General features: G+C 35.7%; 1 protein-coding gene across 1 annotated transcript in view; it reads left to right on the top strand.

Moving 5' to 3' along the window:
• The window catches only part of LOC145684472 (G-protein coupled receptor dmsr-1-like), a 108,740-nt gene extending 88,917 nt beyond the window's left edge, over positions 1 to 19,823 (top strand). Inside the window, exon 2 of the mRNA XM_081756906.1 lies at positions 17,417 to 19,823. Within this exon, the coding sequence (XP_081613032.1) occupies positions 17,958 to 19,214 (1,257 nt within the window). The 5' untranslated portion in view covers positions 17,417 to 17,957 and the 3' untranslated portion in view covers positions 19,215 to 19,823. The remainder of the gene's footprint in view (positions 1 to 17,416) is intronic.
• Positions 19,824 to 21,307: the final 1,484 nt, after the last annotated feature.

The following is a 21,307-nucleotide window of genomic DNA, read 5'->3' as shown; positions in this document are numbered from 1 at the left end:
CCGTACCAATACAGACTGTGCTTTCTCTTGTACGTCGCAATTTTCATGACCTTTATTGCCACCAGTGTTGCCAATCAAAATTTTACAGACCATCGCACAATTTAAAATGTATTTCACAGCAATAAAAAAATTAAGAGCATTTGTTTTATAAGGACTTCGTATTATAGCCCTGTACATTACCTTTTCAAGATGATTAAAGAATGGAAGTTCCCAGATGTTTATCGTATGATGCCAGCTGAAAGTCGGGAAGTAGACTTGTGCGACCATTAGCCTTCATGTCTGTAAATGAATGCTGGCTCCTTACGGGACAGAGGATGTTAAAATCAAATCTACAAGAGCTAAATTAAGTGGAAATAGATATAGCAAGGAAGTTCAGCTCATTATATTCATTAACAACATTTGCTCTATTCATTGTTTTTTTTTCTTGACAGTAGATATATTTTAGCTTTGTTTTATTTAAAGTGTTCAAATCTCTCCAGCACTCTCTTATGCTTTTTGGGGGTTTCTCTGCCCATTCATTTCCTGCTATTTACTTATTTAACACCATCTACACATGAGTTTCACAGTGGATATAATTCGAACCTTAATATGTCGCGTGTAAAATCAGTACGCTCACAACAAGATCATGTCTAGTAGTAGAAATTAATGTTCATATTAGTAATTTTTACGTCATTCTCTTAAGTCGATTTTTATGCTTGAAATATTTTTATATGGAAAATCTATTATATTTGAAAAGTATTCCGTTCGGAATATTCCTTACAAAACCATATATATATATATATATATATATATATATATATATATATATATATATATATATATATATATATATATATATATATATATATATATATATATCCGTGTAACGTGGGTTCCTGTCACCACGGCATGGCGCGTCCTTAGGTTGCGGATCGAGGAGAAGGCCTCTAGATATAGAGGTTAGCTGCGAATATATTGAATAAGCAGTCGCGGACAGCCGACTAGGAGTGGTCCTCCAGCTTGGGGGTTTGGGTAGGGCTAACAACCTCATCCTGTAAAAAAAAGCACTTGTTCAGAAATATTCACAAAAGCCTCGGACAAGGACTGATAACTTGGCACGACCTCAGCAAAAGAAAATGGACATGAGATTTGGAACATGGAATATTAGGAGTCTTTATAGGGCAGGCGCTTCAAAATCCGTAACGAGTGAGTTAGAGAAATACAGAATGGACGTAGTAGGAGTTCAGGAAGTTAGGTGGGATGGAAATGGATCTGTGAATTCCGGAAATTTTACGTTCTGTAAAAGAAGGAAATAAAAATCACCAGTTAGGAACAGGGTTTTTCGTTCATAAACGTATATTACCAGCAATTAAACGGGTTGAATTTGTTACTGACAGACTTTCTATTATTACTCTTAAGGGACGGTGGTGTGATATTATTGATTTAAATGTACATGCCCCAACTGAAGATAAGGATGACGATATAAAAGACAGTTTTTACGAAGAAGTGGAACGGATATTTGACCAACTCCCGCGATACCATATGAAAATTCTATTAGGGGATTTCAATGCGAAGGTAGGACGAGAGGATATTTTCAAACCGATTATAGGAAACGAAAGTCTGCATAAGGAAAGTAATGACAACGGTGTTAGACTCGTGAACTTTGCAACATCCAAAAACCTAATCGTGAAGAGTACAAAATTCCCACATCGCGACATTCATAAATACACTTGGACATCACCAGAAGGGAAAACACATAATCAAATTGATCACGTTTTAGTAGATAGAAGAAGGCAATCTAGCATAATTGATGTCCGGTAGTTTAGAGGGGCTGATTGTGACACTGATCACTAAATGGTAGCAGCGATAATACGAGAGAGGTTATCGTTGAATAAAGGTAATATTCATTGTCCGAAAACGGAGAGATTCAATTATAAAAAATTAGAAGAGAGCCAGGTAAGAGAGAAATACCAGATTGAAGTTTCGAATAGATTCTCGGCTTTAGAAAATTCGGAGAGCACTAGTGTTGAGGATACCTGTATTGAAATTAGAGATAGCATTAAACTTTCAGCATAAGAAAAGTTGGGACACGTGGAAATACGTAGGAACAAACCATGGTTCGACCAGGAATGCATAAAACTAGCAAAGAAGAGAAAACAGGCAAAATTACGCTGGCTACAAAATCCGAATGAAATAACTACCCAAAATTTCGCAGATATCAGGCGGGAAACTTCCAAAACTTTTAGAACAAAGAAACGCAATTTTCTGAAAGCTAAAATTAAGGAACTTGAAGATAATAGTAAAAATAAAAACATCCGGGACATGTATAAGGAAATCAACGAATTTAAGAAAGGCTATCAACCTCGTGCTTATATATTAAAGAAATCTGACGGTACAGTTCTCACAGACACGGATAGCATCTTAAATAGATGGAAAGATTTCTTTGACGATTTGCTTAACACGCAACCAAAAACTAGTGTGCGTGGAGAAAAGGAGATACACACCGCAGAACAGTATATTCCAGAACCCAACCGAATAGAAGTAGAAACTGCTATATAGATATTAAAAAACACAAATCTCCGGGTGTAGATCAAATTCCGGCTGAGTTAATTTTAGCTGGAGGCGAAACATTGTGGAACAAGATACACAAACTCATTCTCCTTATCTGGAACAAGGAAAAATTGCCACGAGAGTGGAAAGAATCAATCATTGTTCCAATTCACAAGAGAGGTGACAAAACTGACTGTACTAATTATCGAGGCATTTCTCTTCTGCCAACATCCTATAAAATCCTTTCAAATATTCTATTAGCAAGACTGACCCCCTACGCAGATGAAATTATTGGAGATTATCAGTGCGGATTTAGACGAAATCGATCAACTATTGACCAAATATTTACCATTCGCCAAATACTCGAATAAAAGTGGGAATACAATACCCCGGTGCACCAACTATTTAGAAAGGCGTACGACTCGGTTAGGAGAGAAACATTATACAACGTTCTTACAGAACTTGGAATACCGAGAAAGTTAATTAGATTAATTAAGATATGTTTAAATGAATCCCAAAGTAAAGTCCGGGTAGGAAAATTTTTGTCCACGAGCTTTCACGTCGAAAATGGCCTGAAATAAGGAGATGCGTTGTCGCCATTATTATTTAACTTTGTTCTGGAATACGCTATAAGGAAAATCAAAGATAGCAACCAGGATTTAGAGTTGAACGGTATTCACCAGGTTATGGCATATGCTGATGATGTAAATTTAATAGGGGATGATAGGAGAACAATAGAAAGAAATGCAGAGATCTTATTAAACGCTTGCAGGGACATGGGTTTAGAAGTAAATGCAGATAAAACTAAATACATGGAAGTGCGTCGGGACCGTAATACAGCAAATTATAGATGCGTTAAAATATTAAATAATAATTTTGATAAAGTGGATAGTTTCAAATATCAAGGATCAATATTAATAGAGGAAAATCATATCCACGAAGAAATTAAATGTCGACTAAAAGCAGGGAATTCGTGTTACTATTCGGTTCAAAATCTCTTGTCGTGGCGAATTCTGTCGAGGAATTTGAAGCTTAAAATATACAAAACGATAATCATGCCTGTTGTTTTGTATGGCTGCGAAACATGGTCATTACTCTGAGGGAAGAACATAGACTGACAGTATTTGAGAACAAGATCCTGAGGCGAATATTCGGACCCAAGAGGAACGGGAATGGGGAATGGCGGAAACTTCATAACGAGGAACTACATAATTTATACGGTTTACCCAACATTGTTAGGGTCATCAAGTCTAGGAGGCTTAGATGGGCGGGTCATGTAGCTAGAATGGAAGAAAGTAGAAACGCTTTCAAAGTCTTGACTGGAAGACCAATCGGAAAACGACCATTAGGAAGACCTAGGCGCAGATGGGAGGACAATATTACGATGGATCTCGCAGAGATTGGAATACAAAGTAGAAACTTTTCATTTTTCGGCCACATATGCCAATTCTTCCACTTTTTATGCACCCTGCTTCCCAAATCTTGGCCAGCTGCCTATCCACTGTACTTTTATGTAGTTGTATAATCCGGGCTATTTCAGCGTTAGTTTTGCTACACTCACTTAATATTTTAATTCTAGTGGCTTTCTGTAATGTAATGTCACACGTTTTACCAATGTCGATGTTCCATATCAATATTTTATAAACGGTAAATCAATATTTATGGGTAAAACTATCACTTTCAAATTTGTCAGTAAAGTAACACTACTAGAACAACAAAATTGCATAACCCAGGACACCTACAGAACAAGTAACGAAGCAGAAACCATAATGCACACTTGGAACGAGGATTACCTTTTTGAGCGCGGACCTCACTGAAAGCAACACCGAGTCATACACTAAATGAACATTTAGCATGACGGGTTTGTGTTTCCTTTCCCACACATTTTGTTGAATATCATCAATTGTTGTAAAGATACGTAACTTCTGTGGGTAGATTTGAATTCTATATAAACTTTCCTTTAATTTGATGTATATATAATTGCCTGTTTGTGCATATTTAGGTAGAAACTTCTTTGAAATCCTTATAAATGCTTAAAATTCCAAAGAGTTGCTATTAATATTTCCATCACAGTACTGTTGAGTTAGTGCACATATTTTTATACTTGAGGTTAGAATAGTCGTCTTCGGAACTACTTTCGTCACAAATCATCATTTTTTTCTCGAGTATTTTGCAATTATGGATTAAAGCTGTAAGAACCAATCTCCACAAATAACTATTAAATGTTGCAATACTGCCACATATTAAACACATAGTTTTGTTCACTACGATGAAATCACCTTATGTACCTTATATAATGTGACTGAAAAGTGGTAGTGCATGCTGAGTTCGCAAAACTGCATTACTTATAACATTCATGATAGTACAATTGGATAGCGTCTGCTCTATGTATTATATTATTAAAATTGCCAATAGATTGCTTAAACACATTTCAAGTTATTTGAATTTGTTTCAAAATTTTAACATTGTTTCGGATAATTTTTCTCAAACCTTTACTGTGTTATAACTTCGTTATTTATGTCCATTAGCAGCTACAACATTGGATTATGCTACACCATCGGAGAAACTATATAGATCTTTTTGTAGATTGCAAAAACCCAGCGTTCACCTCCGGTGCTTGGGGTCAATGGTTCGATCCGAGCTCACGCCGTGTGGACTTCGTGGTGGACAAACCGTGCTCGTGGGTTTTCTCGGGGTTCTGCCGTTTCCCCCCACTTTCTTCATTTCACCATTTCATTCATCACTCATCGTCACCGTCTCCTTTAGCTATCCTGCATAAGCCTGGGACGTAAAACTCAAAGATTTTATTCTCATTTTCATTTGTATTTTACACTTGGGAAACATTCGTGGTTAGTGAATTTCGCACCTATACAGCTTAAGGAGGGGGAACAAAGTTAGGTCCTTGAAACCCAGTTTGAGAGTAACGTATCACTCCAATATTGTCTACACAATTCTTCATACCATAATCCACATTACGCTATACAGTAGAGCGTCGATTATCCGAAGTAATTGGGGGACATGGGTGTTCGGAAAACTGGTTTGTTCGGATAATCGAGCTGTACATGTTTATTTGCCAAAAAGAAGTACTGTACAGTAAATTTATTGATAAAAACAGGCATCTCTTTAAGTGAACAGCTTTGATACTACCGCTACTTCTACAACCAGTGCCAAACCGACAGAAGTGTGCTGATTGTTGAAACACAGCGACTGGCCGGTCAGCAGCGCCTTATGAAGGCCTCATTAGAAGCAATGTTCCGCCAGCGGTGGCTCAGTGCGGCGACTACTGTGGGAAACTTGGTTTGGGAGTGAAGGGGATGATGGACGGTAGGGTGGGAGAGTAACAGGTGCGAGCGAGTACACAGTTCGGTTAAGCGGTCGTTCGGTTGACCGACGTTCGGATAATCGACGCTCTACTGTACTAAAATATTTGGAAATTGATAGTAAGTTTTCCAGTTGAGGATTTAACGACCTTTATTCATTTTATCAACGGGCCACGATGGCTCAGTGGTAAAGCGTTTACCTATGGTGCGTGGGGTCTCTGGTTCAATCCCGCAGACAAGTAAGCTTTGGTGGACAATCGGATCCGTGGTCCTCTCGGAGTACTTCTGTTTCCTCCTACTTTCTCATTCCACAAATTCTTCCATAATCATTCATTTGCCTTAATTATCATCTTCCTTAGCCTAAAGGACATAATCGTGGAACGTTAAACTCAAAGATTTCATTTCATTTTTCTATTTTGATCAGACTTTTATTGCGTGTACGAACTGAATTTACTAAAGATTTTATAGCTTAATCTTTAAATTTCCCTTGAAGTTTTGTTTCAAATAGAAAATAAGTGAATAGCAGTTGTGAAAATTCGATTAAGTCAAAATCTAAACTTTAATAATTTATAACACGGGCACCAAAGTTCTGCACAGAAACTTTTTTTTATGCACACTTAGCCAATTAAATTCTACGTCTAAGCCAACTTTGAACAAGATCTCATGAGTCCTGTAAGTTACGTCCTGTGCAAGTCCTTCCGATAAAGGACTTAACCATATGGAGCTAGACCCTCCTAGCACACTGTTGGCCCTCAGGTATACCTTTGGACTATGGATAAAGTTCCTTGAATTCTTAGAAATGAGGGCTATGGTGAAGCAGTTTTCGTAATTTGAGAGGAAATTTCCCTAATCTAGGGAATTTTGTCAATTTTGGGAAAAAGGGAAAAAAAGGATTTTTGGATAAAACATAAAAATTCAGGGGCCGCAATGGCTCAGTGGTAGAGCGTTCACCTCTGGTGCTTGGGATCCCAGGCTCGATCCCAACCCCCGCCAAGCGAACTTTGTGGTGGACAAACACCGTGTGCATGGGTTTCCTCGGGGTTCTCCCGTTTCCTTCCACTTTCTTCATTCCACCATTTCATTCATTACTCATCATCACCGTCTCCTTTAGTCTCACCAGCATAACCATGGAACTTAAAACTCTAAGATTTGATTTTCATTTTATAAAAATGCAGGAAACTTCTCAGGCTGATTAATTGATCAATATAAATGCTTCAGAAATGAACTAATACAATAGGAATAGTGAGCTCCGTGGCTAAGCGGTTAGCGTACGCGCCCTTGGCGTGGGAGACCCGGGTTCGATTCCCGGCGGCAGCTCATGTGGTTCGGATTCCACGTTAATCAGTAGGTCCACGTCTCATATAGCCTCGCTGCTGAACGGGACGTTAAACTCAAAATCAACTCAACTCAACAATAGGAATAGTTTTGTGTGTGTGTGAGGGGGGGGGTGTTCAAAGTAGCTTAATTTGCACTCATTGTTGACTCGATGTACTTTTTTAAAAAAAAAAAGTTTTAAAAAGTAAATAGAAATCAATAACAAAATGCAAATATAAATAAAACAAATGTGGTTGGAACTTCCTTTAAAATAGCTTATTTAATCTTATCACAACTTCTGTTATAGGAATTGGACACAATGAACTAGTGGAAATTTGATTAGAAAAGGGACAATTTTGTGTCAGTCGAGAGAAATTTTCTTAAGCAAACCTACGAATACTGTGGTGAACCTCTAGCAAAATATTCTAGTTACATCATTGCTTGTGATGGATTTTTCTTTACGATTATTTTTTTTTTTAAATATTTGATTTACGCTAACACTTTCTCTCAAACGAAATTCAACTACCTTCAAGCTTCCTAGAATGAATCATTTATTTGTTCCATCACATGAGGCCCGACCAGACGAATGATGCGTACAGTAATTACTGCTGCCACGACCAAAACAGAAAATCACTTTTGTCGGTGTCAAAACATTGAAACCACTCAACGACTAAAAGCGTTGCGCTATGTGGAAAAGTGAAGATAGAAGCACGTTACAGCACGAGAGTGAAAATGTTGGTTTTTGTCTGTGATTGATTTTTAGTGGTCTCCCTATTCCTCTCATACCGATTCACAAGTTATCACACACAAACACATTTGTAAGCACAAGCTGGGACCACTTCACAAAGATTTACTTTTGTCAATGAGGAAACTAACTTTCGGTCCATTTTATCCTGCATTTCCACGAAGGAAAATCAATTTGACTCTTTAAGGCTTAACTTCACCAAGGGAACTAGGCGGGTGATATGTGATCCTTTTGTTCTGGGTTGTTTGAGTCGTCGAGGATACAAGGATTATAAACTGTTTCACAGTTGCCGATTGCTCCTGGACTCTTGGGAAAGTTAATCCTTTACACTACGAAAGGTACATAAAATAAAATTAATGCTAACTGATAGGACGGTTGGAGGCAAGGGCGGTCCGTGAGGGAAGAATCGTCCGTAAAAATTATGAAGTATTATTACTTTAAATTAAGGGAAGAGTAGTACTCTAATATTCTGATTCTTCTATATAACATTTTGAGCATTTAGTTACTTTTACTTCTTTACTTGCAAACGACAAAAGTAATTTTTAACATCCTTCACGAGCCACGTCTGGTTGGAAGAAAGAAAAACTTCATACAAAGAACTTAAGAAAGTGAAAAAAAGGCATCTCATTTCGTTATACCTGATGATGTGACTCCATTGGCATGAACGTTTAGTCCAAGTAACTTATATTGAAGTACAAATTGTATAGAACTAATTGTTATTGTCAACGAAAGATGTCCTCTCATATGGTCTATGTGTTTTAAAATATTCACGATGAGTTTCATGTATTAGTTCATGTGTGTATGAGGCATGTATTACAATATTACGACTTAAGTGTGTGTTAAATGTTATGAACTTTTAACGGTGAGTATAAAACGATACGTTAAAGTCAAAGTTCAGGAGGCTCAGGTGGGAAGGTCATGTAGTCAGAATGATAGAAGGTAGAAACGTTTTCGAAGTTTTTACTGAAAATAAAATCGGAAAATGACTATTAGCAAGACCTGGGAGGAGAAAGGAGGACAATATTAAGATGGATCTCGCAGAACTAAGAGTACAAAGTAGAAAGTGGGCCCAGTTGGCTAAGAATAGAAGTCACTGAAGAGCTTTTTGAATATTGCATTGAACATTTCACAGATCGTAGAGTTAGTTATAAAATATACTGGTTGAAATATCTGTTCTTTCCACTCGGAGATTTTTGTTAGTGGAAAATATTCCACCTCTCTCTCCAAGTTTAAAGATAATAACCCATAATGTCAACTATTCATACTCCACCACTTTCCACCCCCCATATCGATGTGAGATGAACTTGAACTTAAATGTCGTATAGAGTGTCGCTATTCATCTTATCACACACTTAAATCGCGGATTATACATTAATGTCGGTAGTTTTCGATTACTTTTACATGTCACCACCTCCATGCCCCTATCTTTACCCTTTCTCACCCCTTTGCTGATAATTTGACATACACCTATTTTTTTTAAGTTAGAACATAGTGTGCTCATGCCAAGAAACATCAAATTCAGCTAACGTTCTAGGAGGAGTTAGCCATCAAGCATTCTTATAAAGTGTACTTCTTTACAATTTGTTTAGAAAATGATCCATTTTTCCACTTTAGTGCGACGTTCAATTAATTCACCTATTCTTCTTACCCGTAAGCAAAATTACTTTTTGATTTAACTTTCAGACCTTCTTTAGACTTTGTAAAACAAGATTTTAGAGCCTGAACTATTATACATATGTTAAAATGTGTGAGTCTTAATGTTATTTGGCGGTATTTTAGATTGTGTACGTTCTAAGAGAAAAGTGGTTCCTTGATCTCTTATTACAATCATACTTACCGAAAGTAGAAGGCCACGCACGTAAAATGACATAATTTTTCGCATTATTATGTCAGCGCTCTTAGAAGTAAATATTTTAGTAGCAGAGATCTGTCTCTTTAACATCCAAGAGGTGTTGTCAGGTATCATTTCTGGCAGTAAGACGTCCCATGGAAATCCAAATATGCGCTTATATCCCTGGAAGAAGACTTCCTGCGGGATTCTAGTGGCACATTTCTGCGATCTTTGATGGATAATCACAGAACGATTGTTGGGAATCCAAATATTATGTCGTGATGGGCACAACACTCGAAATCCAAAAACATTTTCCAGTTTTGACTGCAAGCTTGAATGTCTTGATACATGTTTCGGACTTGTAAAATGTCACGTTGATACCTTGTGAAACCCAAGGACGTCATTTTGGTAGGGTAAAGGAAAGCAATTGTCCCCACCTGAGTCTGATATATATACAACTATTAATAGAGGGACTAGGGAGGGAAGGACTGGGGAGGTGGATAAATTTTGTCGAAGTGTGGTGAATGGGGGTCTTGTTTGAAATGGTGACTGGCCATTGACACGTTAGCGAAAAAGACAGTAACTTAATTCTCTTATTTTGTGGGTGCAGGTAAATGGCAATGTTGTATTTTTAATTAACATTAGGCGCATAAAGAGTGTACGAGGGAGGACCCAAAAGAAACCGGACTTTCGTTCTAAAAAAAATTTTGTTACATTTTTTTTACAAAATTCTTTCAGTCTCCTTCAAAGTACTCTCCATTAAATGCGATTCATTTCTCCCATCTTCTTTCCCACTGTTTAAAGCACCTCTGGAACTTTTATATCGTCCAATGCGCTCTGCGAAGTTCTTCTTATAGCCTCTACACCATCAAAACATTTTCCTTTTAGATTTGTTTAATTCTCGAAAATGTCATCATGTTGGTCAAAAAGTCTCAATCACTCAATCTGATTTTTCAAGTCCTGGCTCAAAATCAGACGAATGATTTGATCCTGTGTGAGCAGGAGAGAAACAAACTTAGCGGCAATATGTCTCATTTGTAAAATCTCACGCTGGCACGAACTCAAACTCACTCCTGTCTCTTTTGAAATATCATCGATCATGAAATGACGATCCTCGCTGATTTTGGAGCAGATTTGTTCGATGTTTTCGTCGTTTCGAAATGATGAAGAGCACCGAGAACGAGCATGATCTTCAACACTCATCTCACCACACTTAAAGCACCCAAACCACTCAAAAAATTGTGTTCTGTTCATAGTATCCTTCTTGAAAGCCTGTTGAAGCATTTGGTAAGTTTTCGTTTCCGATTTTCCAAGTAGGAAGCAAACACACTCCTTGTTCCTTTGAATCTACCATAGCGATTTCGCAGGCGGCAAACGAGAACTGTTGAGAAAAACAATAATACAATCAAACGTTAATCTCCTACGCAGAGACCGCTTGGCCAACTAATCTGGGAAGGTCTCTACTGGACCCACCTAGCAGGAGAACGCTCTGCTACGCCTAGGAACAGCAGCGCTCTTTCAACCGGTTTCTTTTGGGTCCCCCCTCGTACAGCCCAAATGGATAGTGCGATTTAAAAAAAATCCTTCACTTCAGATTGAAAACACCATATTTGGAGACGATTTTCCCTCTTATATTTTGTTATTGGTCTGATAATAACAGAGCTACTCTATGTCAGGAGACTTTTGAGGCACTCCGTATTTATATAACAATAGTAAAATAATACTCTAATAGAAGACATGTATCTCTTTGTATATCGGAAGTATTTCCATATACTGTATATCTCCTTAAGCAAACCCTGAAATGACGCTACTGATCAGTTTTATAGTAAATTTTGTACCAAGAAATATCTCAGATAATCAACACAAATATATCAGAAATTTAGTTTTACGTGGTTTACATGGAATGTATGAAACAGTGTAATCAAAAACATCGCTATGTTACGTGAAAAGATAAAAATATAATCAAATTTATTTTCCGTTTCAGAAATTGATTGCAATTTTAGGAGCAAACTCATCAGTGTTTTGCATTTAATAAACTTGTATTTATATTTTCGTATACCCATAGGAGACAATATTTGACCAATTCAAATAACAATATGCAATTGTAATTTGTAATTATATCGTTGCAAGAGAATATTTACATTTAGACAACACATTGTCGAAGAGTGAAAGTAAATACATGTTTTATATGTGTTTTATATACGTATATATATATATATATATATATATATATATATATATATATATATATATATATATATATATATATATGTGTGTGTGTGTGTGTGTGTGTGTGTGTTTTGATGTTCATAATAAATTTAATAATTAATATTCATAAGTTCACGATATTGTATTTCCAAACAATTAAGAAAGATAAACAAAACAACTATTTCTTTCACTTCGCATACTCGTCTTTGAATTAACTGCTTATTTTTTATTTATTTATTGTATTCCATTTTATGTAGTGTAATTTTAAGACGAATTTAACATTTATTGATAATTCTGAGTGGAAATTGATACAATATCACATTACTTCAAACAGATACTTTTTCAATTACATCAAAATATTTTTACAACAACAATTGAAAGTACCAAAGATGCCAAACTTGCTTAGTAGTTGCTGGCAAGAAAGTATTGGTTACTGGTGTAAGCAGATGAAATTTCAATATCAAGGTATGTATCCAAATGTGTCCAAATTTGAATACATTTCAATACATACCTTCCATGTCTAGACACGCCCTCAACATTCGACTGCATATCGTAAAACATTCTTTAGTATAGGTGATGTAACGGCAGGAATCACAACTTATTTCCCTTTGGTTAAGTGCTGAATGCTTTAGATCTTCACCTTGTACACTTTTGACTTGACAACCCCACATACAGAAAGAGCTTCTAAGGGTAAATGTCTCGGAAACTGTGAGTCTGAGTAAGCCACGAGCAATCCATCTCCCAAGGAAAAACTGATTCAGGTGGTGCATCATCCTGTTAAAATACAATAGTATCCTTAATCCTATTAGCTATCAACTTGGGCCTCAAAATTTGTTTATAAACATATCAAGATACATGTTTATGTGAACACTTTTCTGCACTAGATGAGACTGTATACTTTGAATGTGTCATTCCCAACCACACTTTAGTTTCGATATAAATTCTTTCTCATTCCTGCAGTATATTTGGTTGTTTCGTTACCCAGATTCTACAATTGAAGACTCGCTGTAGAAAACTACGTAAGTGCCAAACACAGTAGTTATTGTAAGAGTAGAGACGAAATATAGTACATTGTGCTCAATCATCAAAAAATAGAACATTATTGCTTAGAACTACTACCTAGCATATAGCCAAGTATGAAAATCTAACTAAAGCATAAACGTATTCAAAAAATAAAATAAGTGAGACTGTTTCAGGATTATATTTACATTCTTTTCTACAGCGAGTCTGAAATTGTTTCTATTCATACGCCCATAGGTATGAAATATTACCTTATCACTAAACAAGATGTACTGCATTAAATTGTCATGTCACACTGCCTGTAGTAAGTCATAACCCATAGCTTGTTGAGTTATATAGTCCTCAGCTTCAAGCTTGTGCACAAATAGGACGTTGTAGATACATCTGTGCAGCTTGTAGCAGTGAGTTCACACAGTGCTGTGGGAAATAACAATTTTCTTGCTAAGTCCTCTGGTAGATGCGTTTGGGCGACGTGAAATCACTTTCTCTACATTTTGCAAGGTTTCTGGAATTATGAACCGCTCTGCAACGCTGGAACTAATTGACACGTTTCTTGATAGCCAAATTGGTGAGGTTGAATTTTCGAAATCTACGGGTGAAGTCATTCAGTATCTGTGCATACGTCATTCCACGCAGACGTGTAGAGACAACATCAATTGGTTCTCTTTTGCTTAGCATTTTATCACATTAGCTACAAGAACAAACAAAATTAGTCAATATTTCACAGAAATGTATAGAGATTTTAGAATTACTCTGTAAAACTAAAACCAATTCAAGTTAAACTTTGGATGTTGAAATCGTGAAAGAAGTAGACACAAGTAAGTTTTGTTTCACATCATGAGCCTATAGTAGATATCCATTCTGTACAAAATCAATACTGAAACTGTATGTAATTAGTAGATATATAACTTTCTCTTACCATTTTTGGTGTATGAAGATTAATATTAAAACCGGAAGTGATAGTAGATGGAGACTACAACTTCCGGTTGCACCAAAGGAATTAAGTTGGAAATAAAATATATTCTTACGGTTCTGAATCCACATTAGGAAACTGTAAAAAAAAAGTGACTCTGTTTACTTCCAAGAAACGCATAATTTTGTGCGCAGGTGTATCTCATTATATGGTGGATAATTTTCAGTGTTCAGTTTCTCCGAAAATCGAATTATTTTCGAGCTTTGAGCGAAAAACTGTTTAAACTTTGTCAGCGTTAAACTAAATATTCCCATGTGATTGGGGGTTTAGCTTGGGTTCATTTGAAAGATAACGAGCTCTTTGAGTTGGAATTATCAAATCAACCCTATTCTGACCTACTACTCTCTCCGTTCCCCAGTGAATATAATAATCCATGATTGAACGTATGACTTAATGTGGAATTTTGTGCCTAATACATTAGCCATATCTTCAGTTCTATAGTACGCCTGTAGTCGTTATATGTGCTACATTAATCAACTGTATATGAATATATGTTTTAATAGCAGTCCAACAACATTTCGTTGCTTTTGTATTAAGAAAATATTCTTTGAGTTTGTACTGACTATCGTACATATCTATGGTAGATTTCTTGAAGAATCTTGGAGACATCAACTAATTTGTGCAAACTACGTGTATTATAGAGTTAACTGTTCAAAATTCCCCGTTTAAAGAAATGAAATTGTGGTAACCATTCCTGGTATCGATAAGCCCTTTTAGCTGAATAACTTCCCTTCTTACGCTTTAGTGATATTTTTATGTTAAGGGACGTATTATATTTTCAAATAATATGCGTGCATTATTATTTTTAACGTGTCTTAACCGGAATGTATCCTTTTATGTGGAGGTGAATGCTATGTATCTATGAGCTTCATGTGTAAGCTCTCGGTTTATTTATTACTGATGTGAAATAAACGTTAAGCATTTAGGAATATTGTGAAACAGTTGATAAGACATTTAAAATTATATAATTCAATTCAGTAGCTGTAGACTAGTGCAACCAACTTGAATGGGCATATACTGTCCCTCGTGTTTATTTCATGCATTTTGTCTCTCCCGACGACCAATACACTTACCACTTTCATCACGCTTGCACCAAATAAGCAATGCCTTACAATTTTACTTTTTTTCGAAATCACACAAGTCGAGGTCTAATATCGTACACTATCACTATCTCCTCATTTCGTTACACACTGCCGATCTACTGCTCCTTACGTAGTACAGAGTTTGCTCTAATACACCACTAAGCTATAATGCCGTGCTAAGCGAAAAGGCCTTAACTCAATTTCACATACTTTCGAGAAAATAAGCGAAACGCGTTTTGGCTTAGGCTGTACTTTCAAAATTGTTGTATTTCAGTAAAACTTTATTAAATATATTTTGACGATCTAAAATTTGTGTGGTAATACAGTTAAATATTTTTGCTTATGAATTGCCACTTAAGGTCTTTCTGCTTACTTTCAAGTACAGTTTTGAACATAAAGTAAACACTCATGACGTCATTACCCCCTACCTATTGGTCTAACCATGTCAATTCCCCTTAGATAGATGCAGAATTGTACTACGAATATTCCCATAGCAATATCTCGATTTTCGAAAAATATGGAGTAAAGGTCTTTTCGCTTAGGACGGCAGTATAACATCCCAGCGCTGCGTTCGCCTGCTGATCGTTGCTAACCCAGGCATCTGACGTATTTCCTGCCTTAGATGTTTCCATTATTCTGGTAACTGTCTACAACTCCAGGGAAACGTCACTGATTTTGCTAAATTCTAGTGTCACAAACGTTTTCTGATTTATGTACAAGTTATAGAGTTTCCAAGTTATAGAGTTTTACTTTCCTGCAGGACTTTATGGACTCCCTGTATATACACGCAACAATTCCAAAATTACTAGTGTTAGGGAGTATAAGACGCCACAAATTCCCAGGCATACGCTCTTTGTTTTTCAAAAAACTTGGTAAATCTTTGCATCTAATCACATAATTCCTTCTGCTGTAAGTATCTTAAGATTTGATTGACTCTAGAAACAACTATGATTATGATTGTTATGATAATTATGATTGTGATTATGATTGATTGAGTAATTATGATTGTGAAGTATATACATGAATGTTTCATGATGCTGGTCCGCCCTACTAAAACATCTCAATTCGCTTATTACGAAAAGGTTTTCGAGAATGAATGCTGGATTTTCGGTGAGCTGCTGGACAGGAATGATGGCACTTGGAGAGTTAAATGATGCAGTATTTTGTTGGGTAGCTCATATAGTTTTCTTAGTTGAAAAACAAGTGTAGTGCTACCAGAACTCATTATACTCTGACAAAAAAAAAATGTGGAATTTCTTTTGCATGTAATAAAATATCTTTCAGTATGATGGTGCACACACCCCACTTTCTTCTATTGTTTCAAGTTCTTTGGGTGTTCGTTTTAAGATCAATAGTTTGGACGCCAAGGACCCATTCCTTAACCTACAAGTAATCCCGGCCCTCACACCATTGCATTTCTTCTTGTGGGTTTTTCATTAAAAATATTTTAAAATCGATAATGAGAAACTGAGTTGAGTTGAGTTGATTTTGGGTTTAACGTCCCGTTCAGCAGCGAGGCTAAATGAGACGTGGACCTACTGATTAACATGGAATCCGAACCACATGAGCTCCCACCGGGAATCGAACCCGGGTCTCCCACGCCAAAGCAATGTGAAACTGAAAACAAGATTCAAGGCAATTGACAATGTTACTTTAGACAGGTTGCGATATGAAATTCATTATTGCCTGGATGTATGTGGTACTATGAATTATGCCACACGTAGAAATATACGGACATCTAAATGCACTAAAACTTGTTATTTACCAGCTATAGTGGATTCTGGTAGCACTGTTTTTTTTAAACTGACTAAACTATTTCAGTTGCTGAACGAAATGGTGTATTCACTGGTGCACAGTAGCCTCACAAAATCTCACTATTCTTTTTTTTTTTTTTTTTTTTGAAAAGATATTAGGCTATATACGAAAAACTAACTTTCCTTACTAGGTACCTAGTTTCACAGTATTCAACAGAATTTATGGGATTTTACTCTGAGACGATTTCTATTCCCATTAAGTAAGTAGATGTTATCATACTTGCTTGTACAATATAACGTCAATACCGGTATGGTATTTGTGTAATATAGTAACATAATTTACCGTCTAGAAATAGAAAATATCTCAAAATAAAATCCCATAAATTATGTTGTACGATATAATATGAAATAGGTATCTTGAAGTCAAAAAATGAAGTTTTCATACGAAATTTCTTAAACCCACAAATCGTTTATAAAGTTTATCTCATAACACCAGAGGACACAAACAATCATTGGGGATACTTATCACTATACGTATATCCAAGTTATATACAGTATTATTATTAATTTTTGAAATTATTTTATTTATATTACGTAAACTTCTAAACTAATCTCTCTTTTTTTGTTGTTTTACTTGCAGATTTGATGTGCAGGCCCTTCCGAGAAACGTCTCAGAACGACAAGAAAGAAAGAATCAAGAAATCCTATTAATTTCAATGAATAATACAATTTTTGTGTCATTGTTTAGAGTACACTATCTCATTAGAACTTCTTTTAAAAATATTTTCTAACATGTGCTAGGAAAATACTATAAGTTATTAATTCAAACTTTAAAAAAAATACTAAATGTAAGAAACTGCAAAATATTTCAGAATCACTTCATATAACTAGTTTTTCCAGCATGTATGTTAACTGTTAAGTTAAATTTTGAAAAAAAAATGTTGCCATGTTATTGAGTTTGTAGTTCCAATTACGTGCTTTTGATATTTGAAATTTCTGAGAAGCTCAAAACTGGTTGAACTAATGATAAAGCTTATAGTACTTCAAACACGAGAATGATGTAATTTTGACGTAATGTATAAACTAAACATAAAGTTCTAGGAAAGTTAAAGGAGTTACTTATATACATATATAACTTTTACCCAAAACATGTTTGTCTTGGAATAGAAAATTCAATTATAATGAATAGTACAGCAGATCCTCTTCCAATGAATACTTCCAGTCTCTCGAACTTCACAACGCCTTTCTCTGAAGAGGTGTTGCGTTTCTTGGCAGAATTATCGAGTGAAGATCTTGAATGCCTTATGAACTTGAGAAAGAACCATTCCAAGAAAGCGGCTCCTAATTACTGCAACGATAATTTGCGGAATATAGGCCTTGCTTACAAAGGAGTCCATGGTTACTTGAGTTTAATAGTTTGTGTGTTTGGAACAATTGCCAATATATTGAATATCATAGTTCTGACAAGAAAAGATATGATCTCCCCGATAAATAAAATTCTTACAGGATTGGCAGTGGCTGACATGCTAGTGATGGTTGAATATATACCTTTTGCTTGTATTATGTATCTGCTTCGAGATAAGCAAGATGACAACTATTTTGCTTACGGTTTGGCTGTTTTTGTGTTGTTTCACGCACATTTTACACAGGTTCTTCACACTATATCTATTTGCCTAACTTTAGCATTAGCTATTTGGCGGTATATTGCTATTAAATATCCACAAGAAAGTCATGTGCTTTGCAGCTCACAACGTTGTTACATAGCTATTATCGTATCATATATTCTTCCACTGATTATATGCATACCGTCCTACTTGATGTTTACGATAAAAGCGACATGTGTTTCGCAAAATTTACGAATAGTTGTGCTGTATAATATAGGATTTAGTCATTTAGCTGAGAAAAACGACCAGTTATTTCATAAAGTTCATTTCTGGGTGTATAGTGTCATTGTAAAACTGTTGCCATGCCTTATCTTAACTCTTATCAGCTATTGGCTGATAAAAGCTCTCTACCGGGCCAATCAGCATAAACAAATGCTGAAACGAAATCAGGAAACTAACGGAGAAATTACATTGGGCTCTTCAGGCAAAGAACAAGAAAGAAAATCAATCTCGAAGAGTAAATCTGAGAAGCGAACAGAGAGGACGACTAAGATGTTAGTTGCTGTTCTTCTTTTGTTTTTAGTTACGGAATTCCCTCAAGGCATTCTCGCGTTACTCAGTGGCATCCATGGTCACAAATTTTTCACCTATTGTTACCATGTTTTAGGTGAAATTATGGACATATTGGCGCTTCTTAATGGTGCTATTAATTTCATTTTATACTGTTGCATGAGTAGGCAGTTTAGAACGACATTTGGGGCTCTGTTTAAACCTCGAGTTTTAACAAAATGGTCTCAACCATCACAAACAGAGGTTCAAAGTACATACGTCTGAAACTCTGGACAATTAAACGAAGTTTTGTTCCATAAAACGATGGCGTTTTTATATATACATAAAATTTCCGCCCAGTAAATTTGTAATTAACGTTGGCATGTATGATGTAAGAACATGTGATTATATAATGTGATATTAGTATGTTTAGTAGTAAGTTATAACATGTAAAAAAGTGTATGGTACTACTTAATATAAACTTAATCATACTACCTGCTGGATATAATTAAATAAATGCTTTGGGAGCATATTCCTAGAGATTACTGAACGTCAAAATTCAACTACTACCGAATTTTCCAAGTATAAGAGGCCTCAATATGTATTACAATTATCGCATGTGTTTTGGGTTACCATCCAATACAAATCATACAATTATTTTTGTTAATTTTAAACATGAAAAAAGTTTATTTTAGTATAGCACATTTTCTCCTAATACAAAAACTATGTTGATTTTACATATTCGTTTTTATGTGAACTCTACGATGTATATCTACACTGTATGTACAGGCGCAGATTCCAAGACAAGGTCTGTGTTGTTGTAGTTTTTTTTAACTGTAAAGTAAGATGAGTGTCATAATTTATGTTTTAATTTGAACCTCAATGAAGAACTACACCCCCTTTCCATCGAAGTCTGTATATAGGCCTATCTCTCTATCTGTCTGCCTATCTGTACGTAATACTTTCGTATAATATATTATACAGTATATACACACACACACACACACACACACATATATATATATATATATATATATATATATATATATATATATATAGGGGGTTTCAAAACAACACCGACAACGTTTGGGTTGTGATTCCTGACACCAAGATAAGACAAAAAGAATAGCCTCCTGGGTGCACAAATTCTTCCTTTCGGAGTTATAAGCTGCCGAAAACATGACAAATTGAACTTTAAAGGTCCATAGCTCCAAAACTATGGGATCTACGTAGACGGGTCACGACTTCACTTAGGAACTAGTACGTGCCGTGTTCAACTAGTACGTGCCGTGTTCGATCTCGATCGAACACACAGTTTTCGGGGTGGCTGAGACGAACAGTGACACTTTCAGTGCCGCTTAAATCCAAATTCATCCCCGCAACTTGGGGGAAGAGGAAGGGAAGATATATAAAAAAAAATGATCGAAAATGACCTATATCAAAGAGCGCGACAGTAATAGTAAAAAGCGACTAACTAACGAAACATATTACTATGTTTTCTGTTTTTAATTTAACCCATTGAAGCGGGTAATTGACGCTGGTACCCAATAAATATGGGTCGGTAAACCCTGTTTTGAGGGAATTTATGAGAAATCAAAGTTGCCTGTGTCAATGACTTACTAAATTATCTAGTTAAATTTTGTAGGATATAATTAGGATAAGGGGACAAATTGCAGCGAAACTAGCAGCGGCGGCTTTTGGGGGAAGTCACATCGGTCAAAATTAAAATTTTATCCCTACAAACTAAGGGAAACACTTACTGTACTAATTTTTGTATACATTACGTCAGCACATTAGGTAAGATTGTTCCTTACACAAGGGAAGTCACTGCATTAGGATAAGATTAACCAAAATGTGAAACTTAATAATTTTGCAGTTTGAGCACAAATAACTTTAGTAGGATTTTTTAAAATAATGTTAGGTTTTTGAGCACAACGTTCTCTGGAACCATCTGTTACTGATAATGTTTTCTTGTTGTTCTATGTGCTGCCATCTAGTGATGAAAATAGGAAATATATAAAAGTTTAGCTGTAAACAATAAGCGCTTGTTCCCTAATATTACTCCTTGGAGGGTGAAATTTCTATTTTTAGGAATTTTTATTTTACTTTTTGCTAAGATCTGATATTTCTACTAAATTTCAATTTTCCATGTCTTCAGGTATTACCTTATACGTTTTGAAACAGTGTGACGTGACGTAATTTTGGCCCTGCCACATAATTTTCCTCGTTGGAGGGAGATTTTCAGTTTTTAGATTCCCCCTTTTTATGTATTACAAATATTACACTTGTGTTAAATTCTAAGTTTCAACGTGTACAGGAAATGTCCTTAAGTTTTGATGAGCCACTGAATGCCAAAATTTGATTTTTTGTTGAGAATT

This window comes from Thermobia domestica, chromosome 1, assembly GCF_964235325.1.
Source record: "Thermobia domestica chromosome 1, izTheDome1.hap1.1, whole genome shotgun sequence".
Taxonomy (NCBI): domain Eukaryota; kingdom Metazoa; phylum Arthropoda; class Insecta; order Zygentoma; family Lepismatidae; genus Thermobia; species Thermobia domestica.
This window is presented reverse-complemented; position numbering and strand designations above follow the sequence as displayed.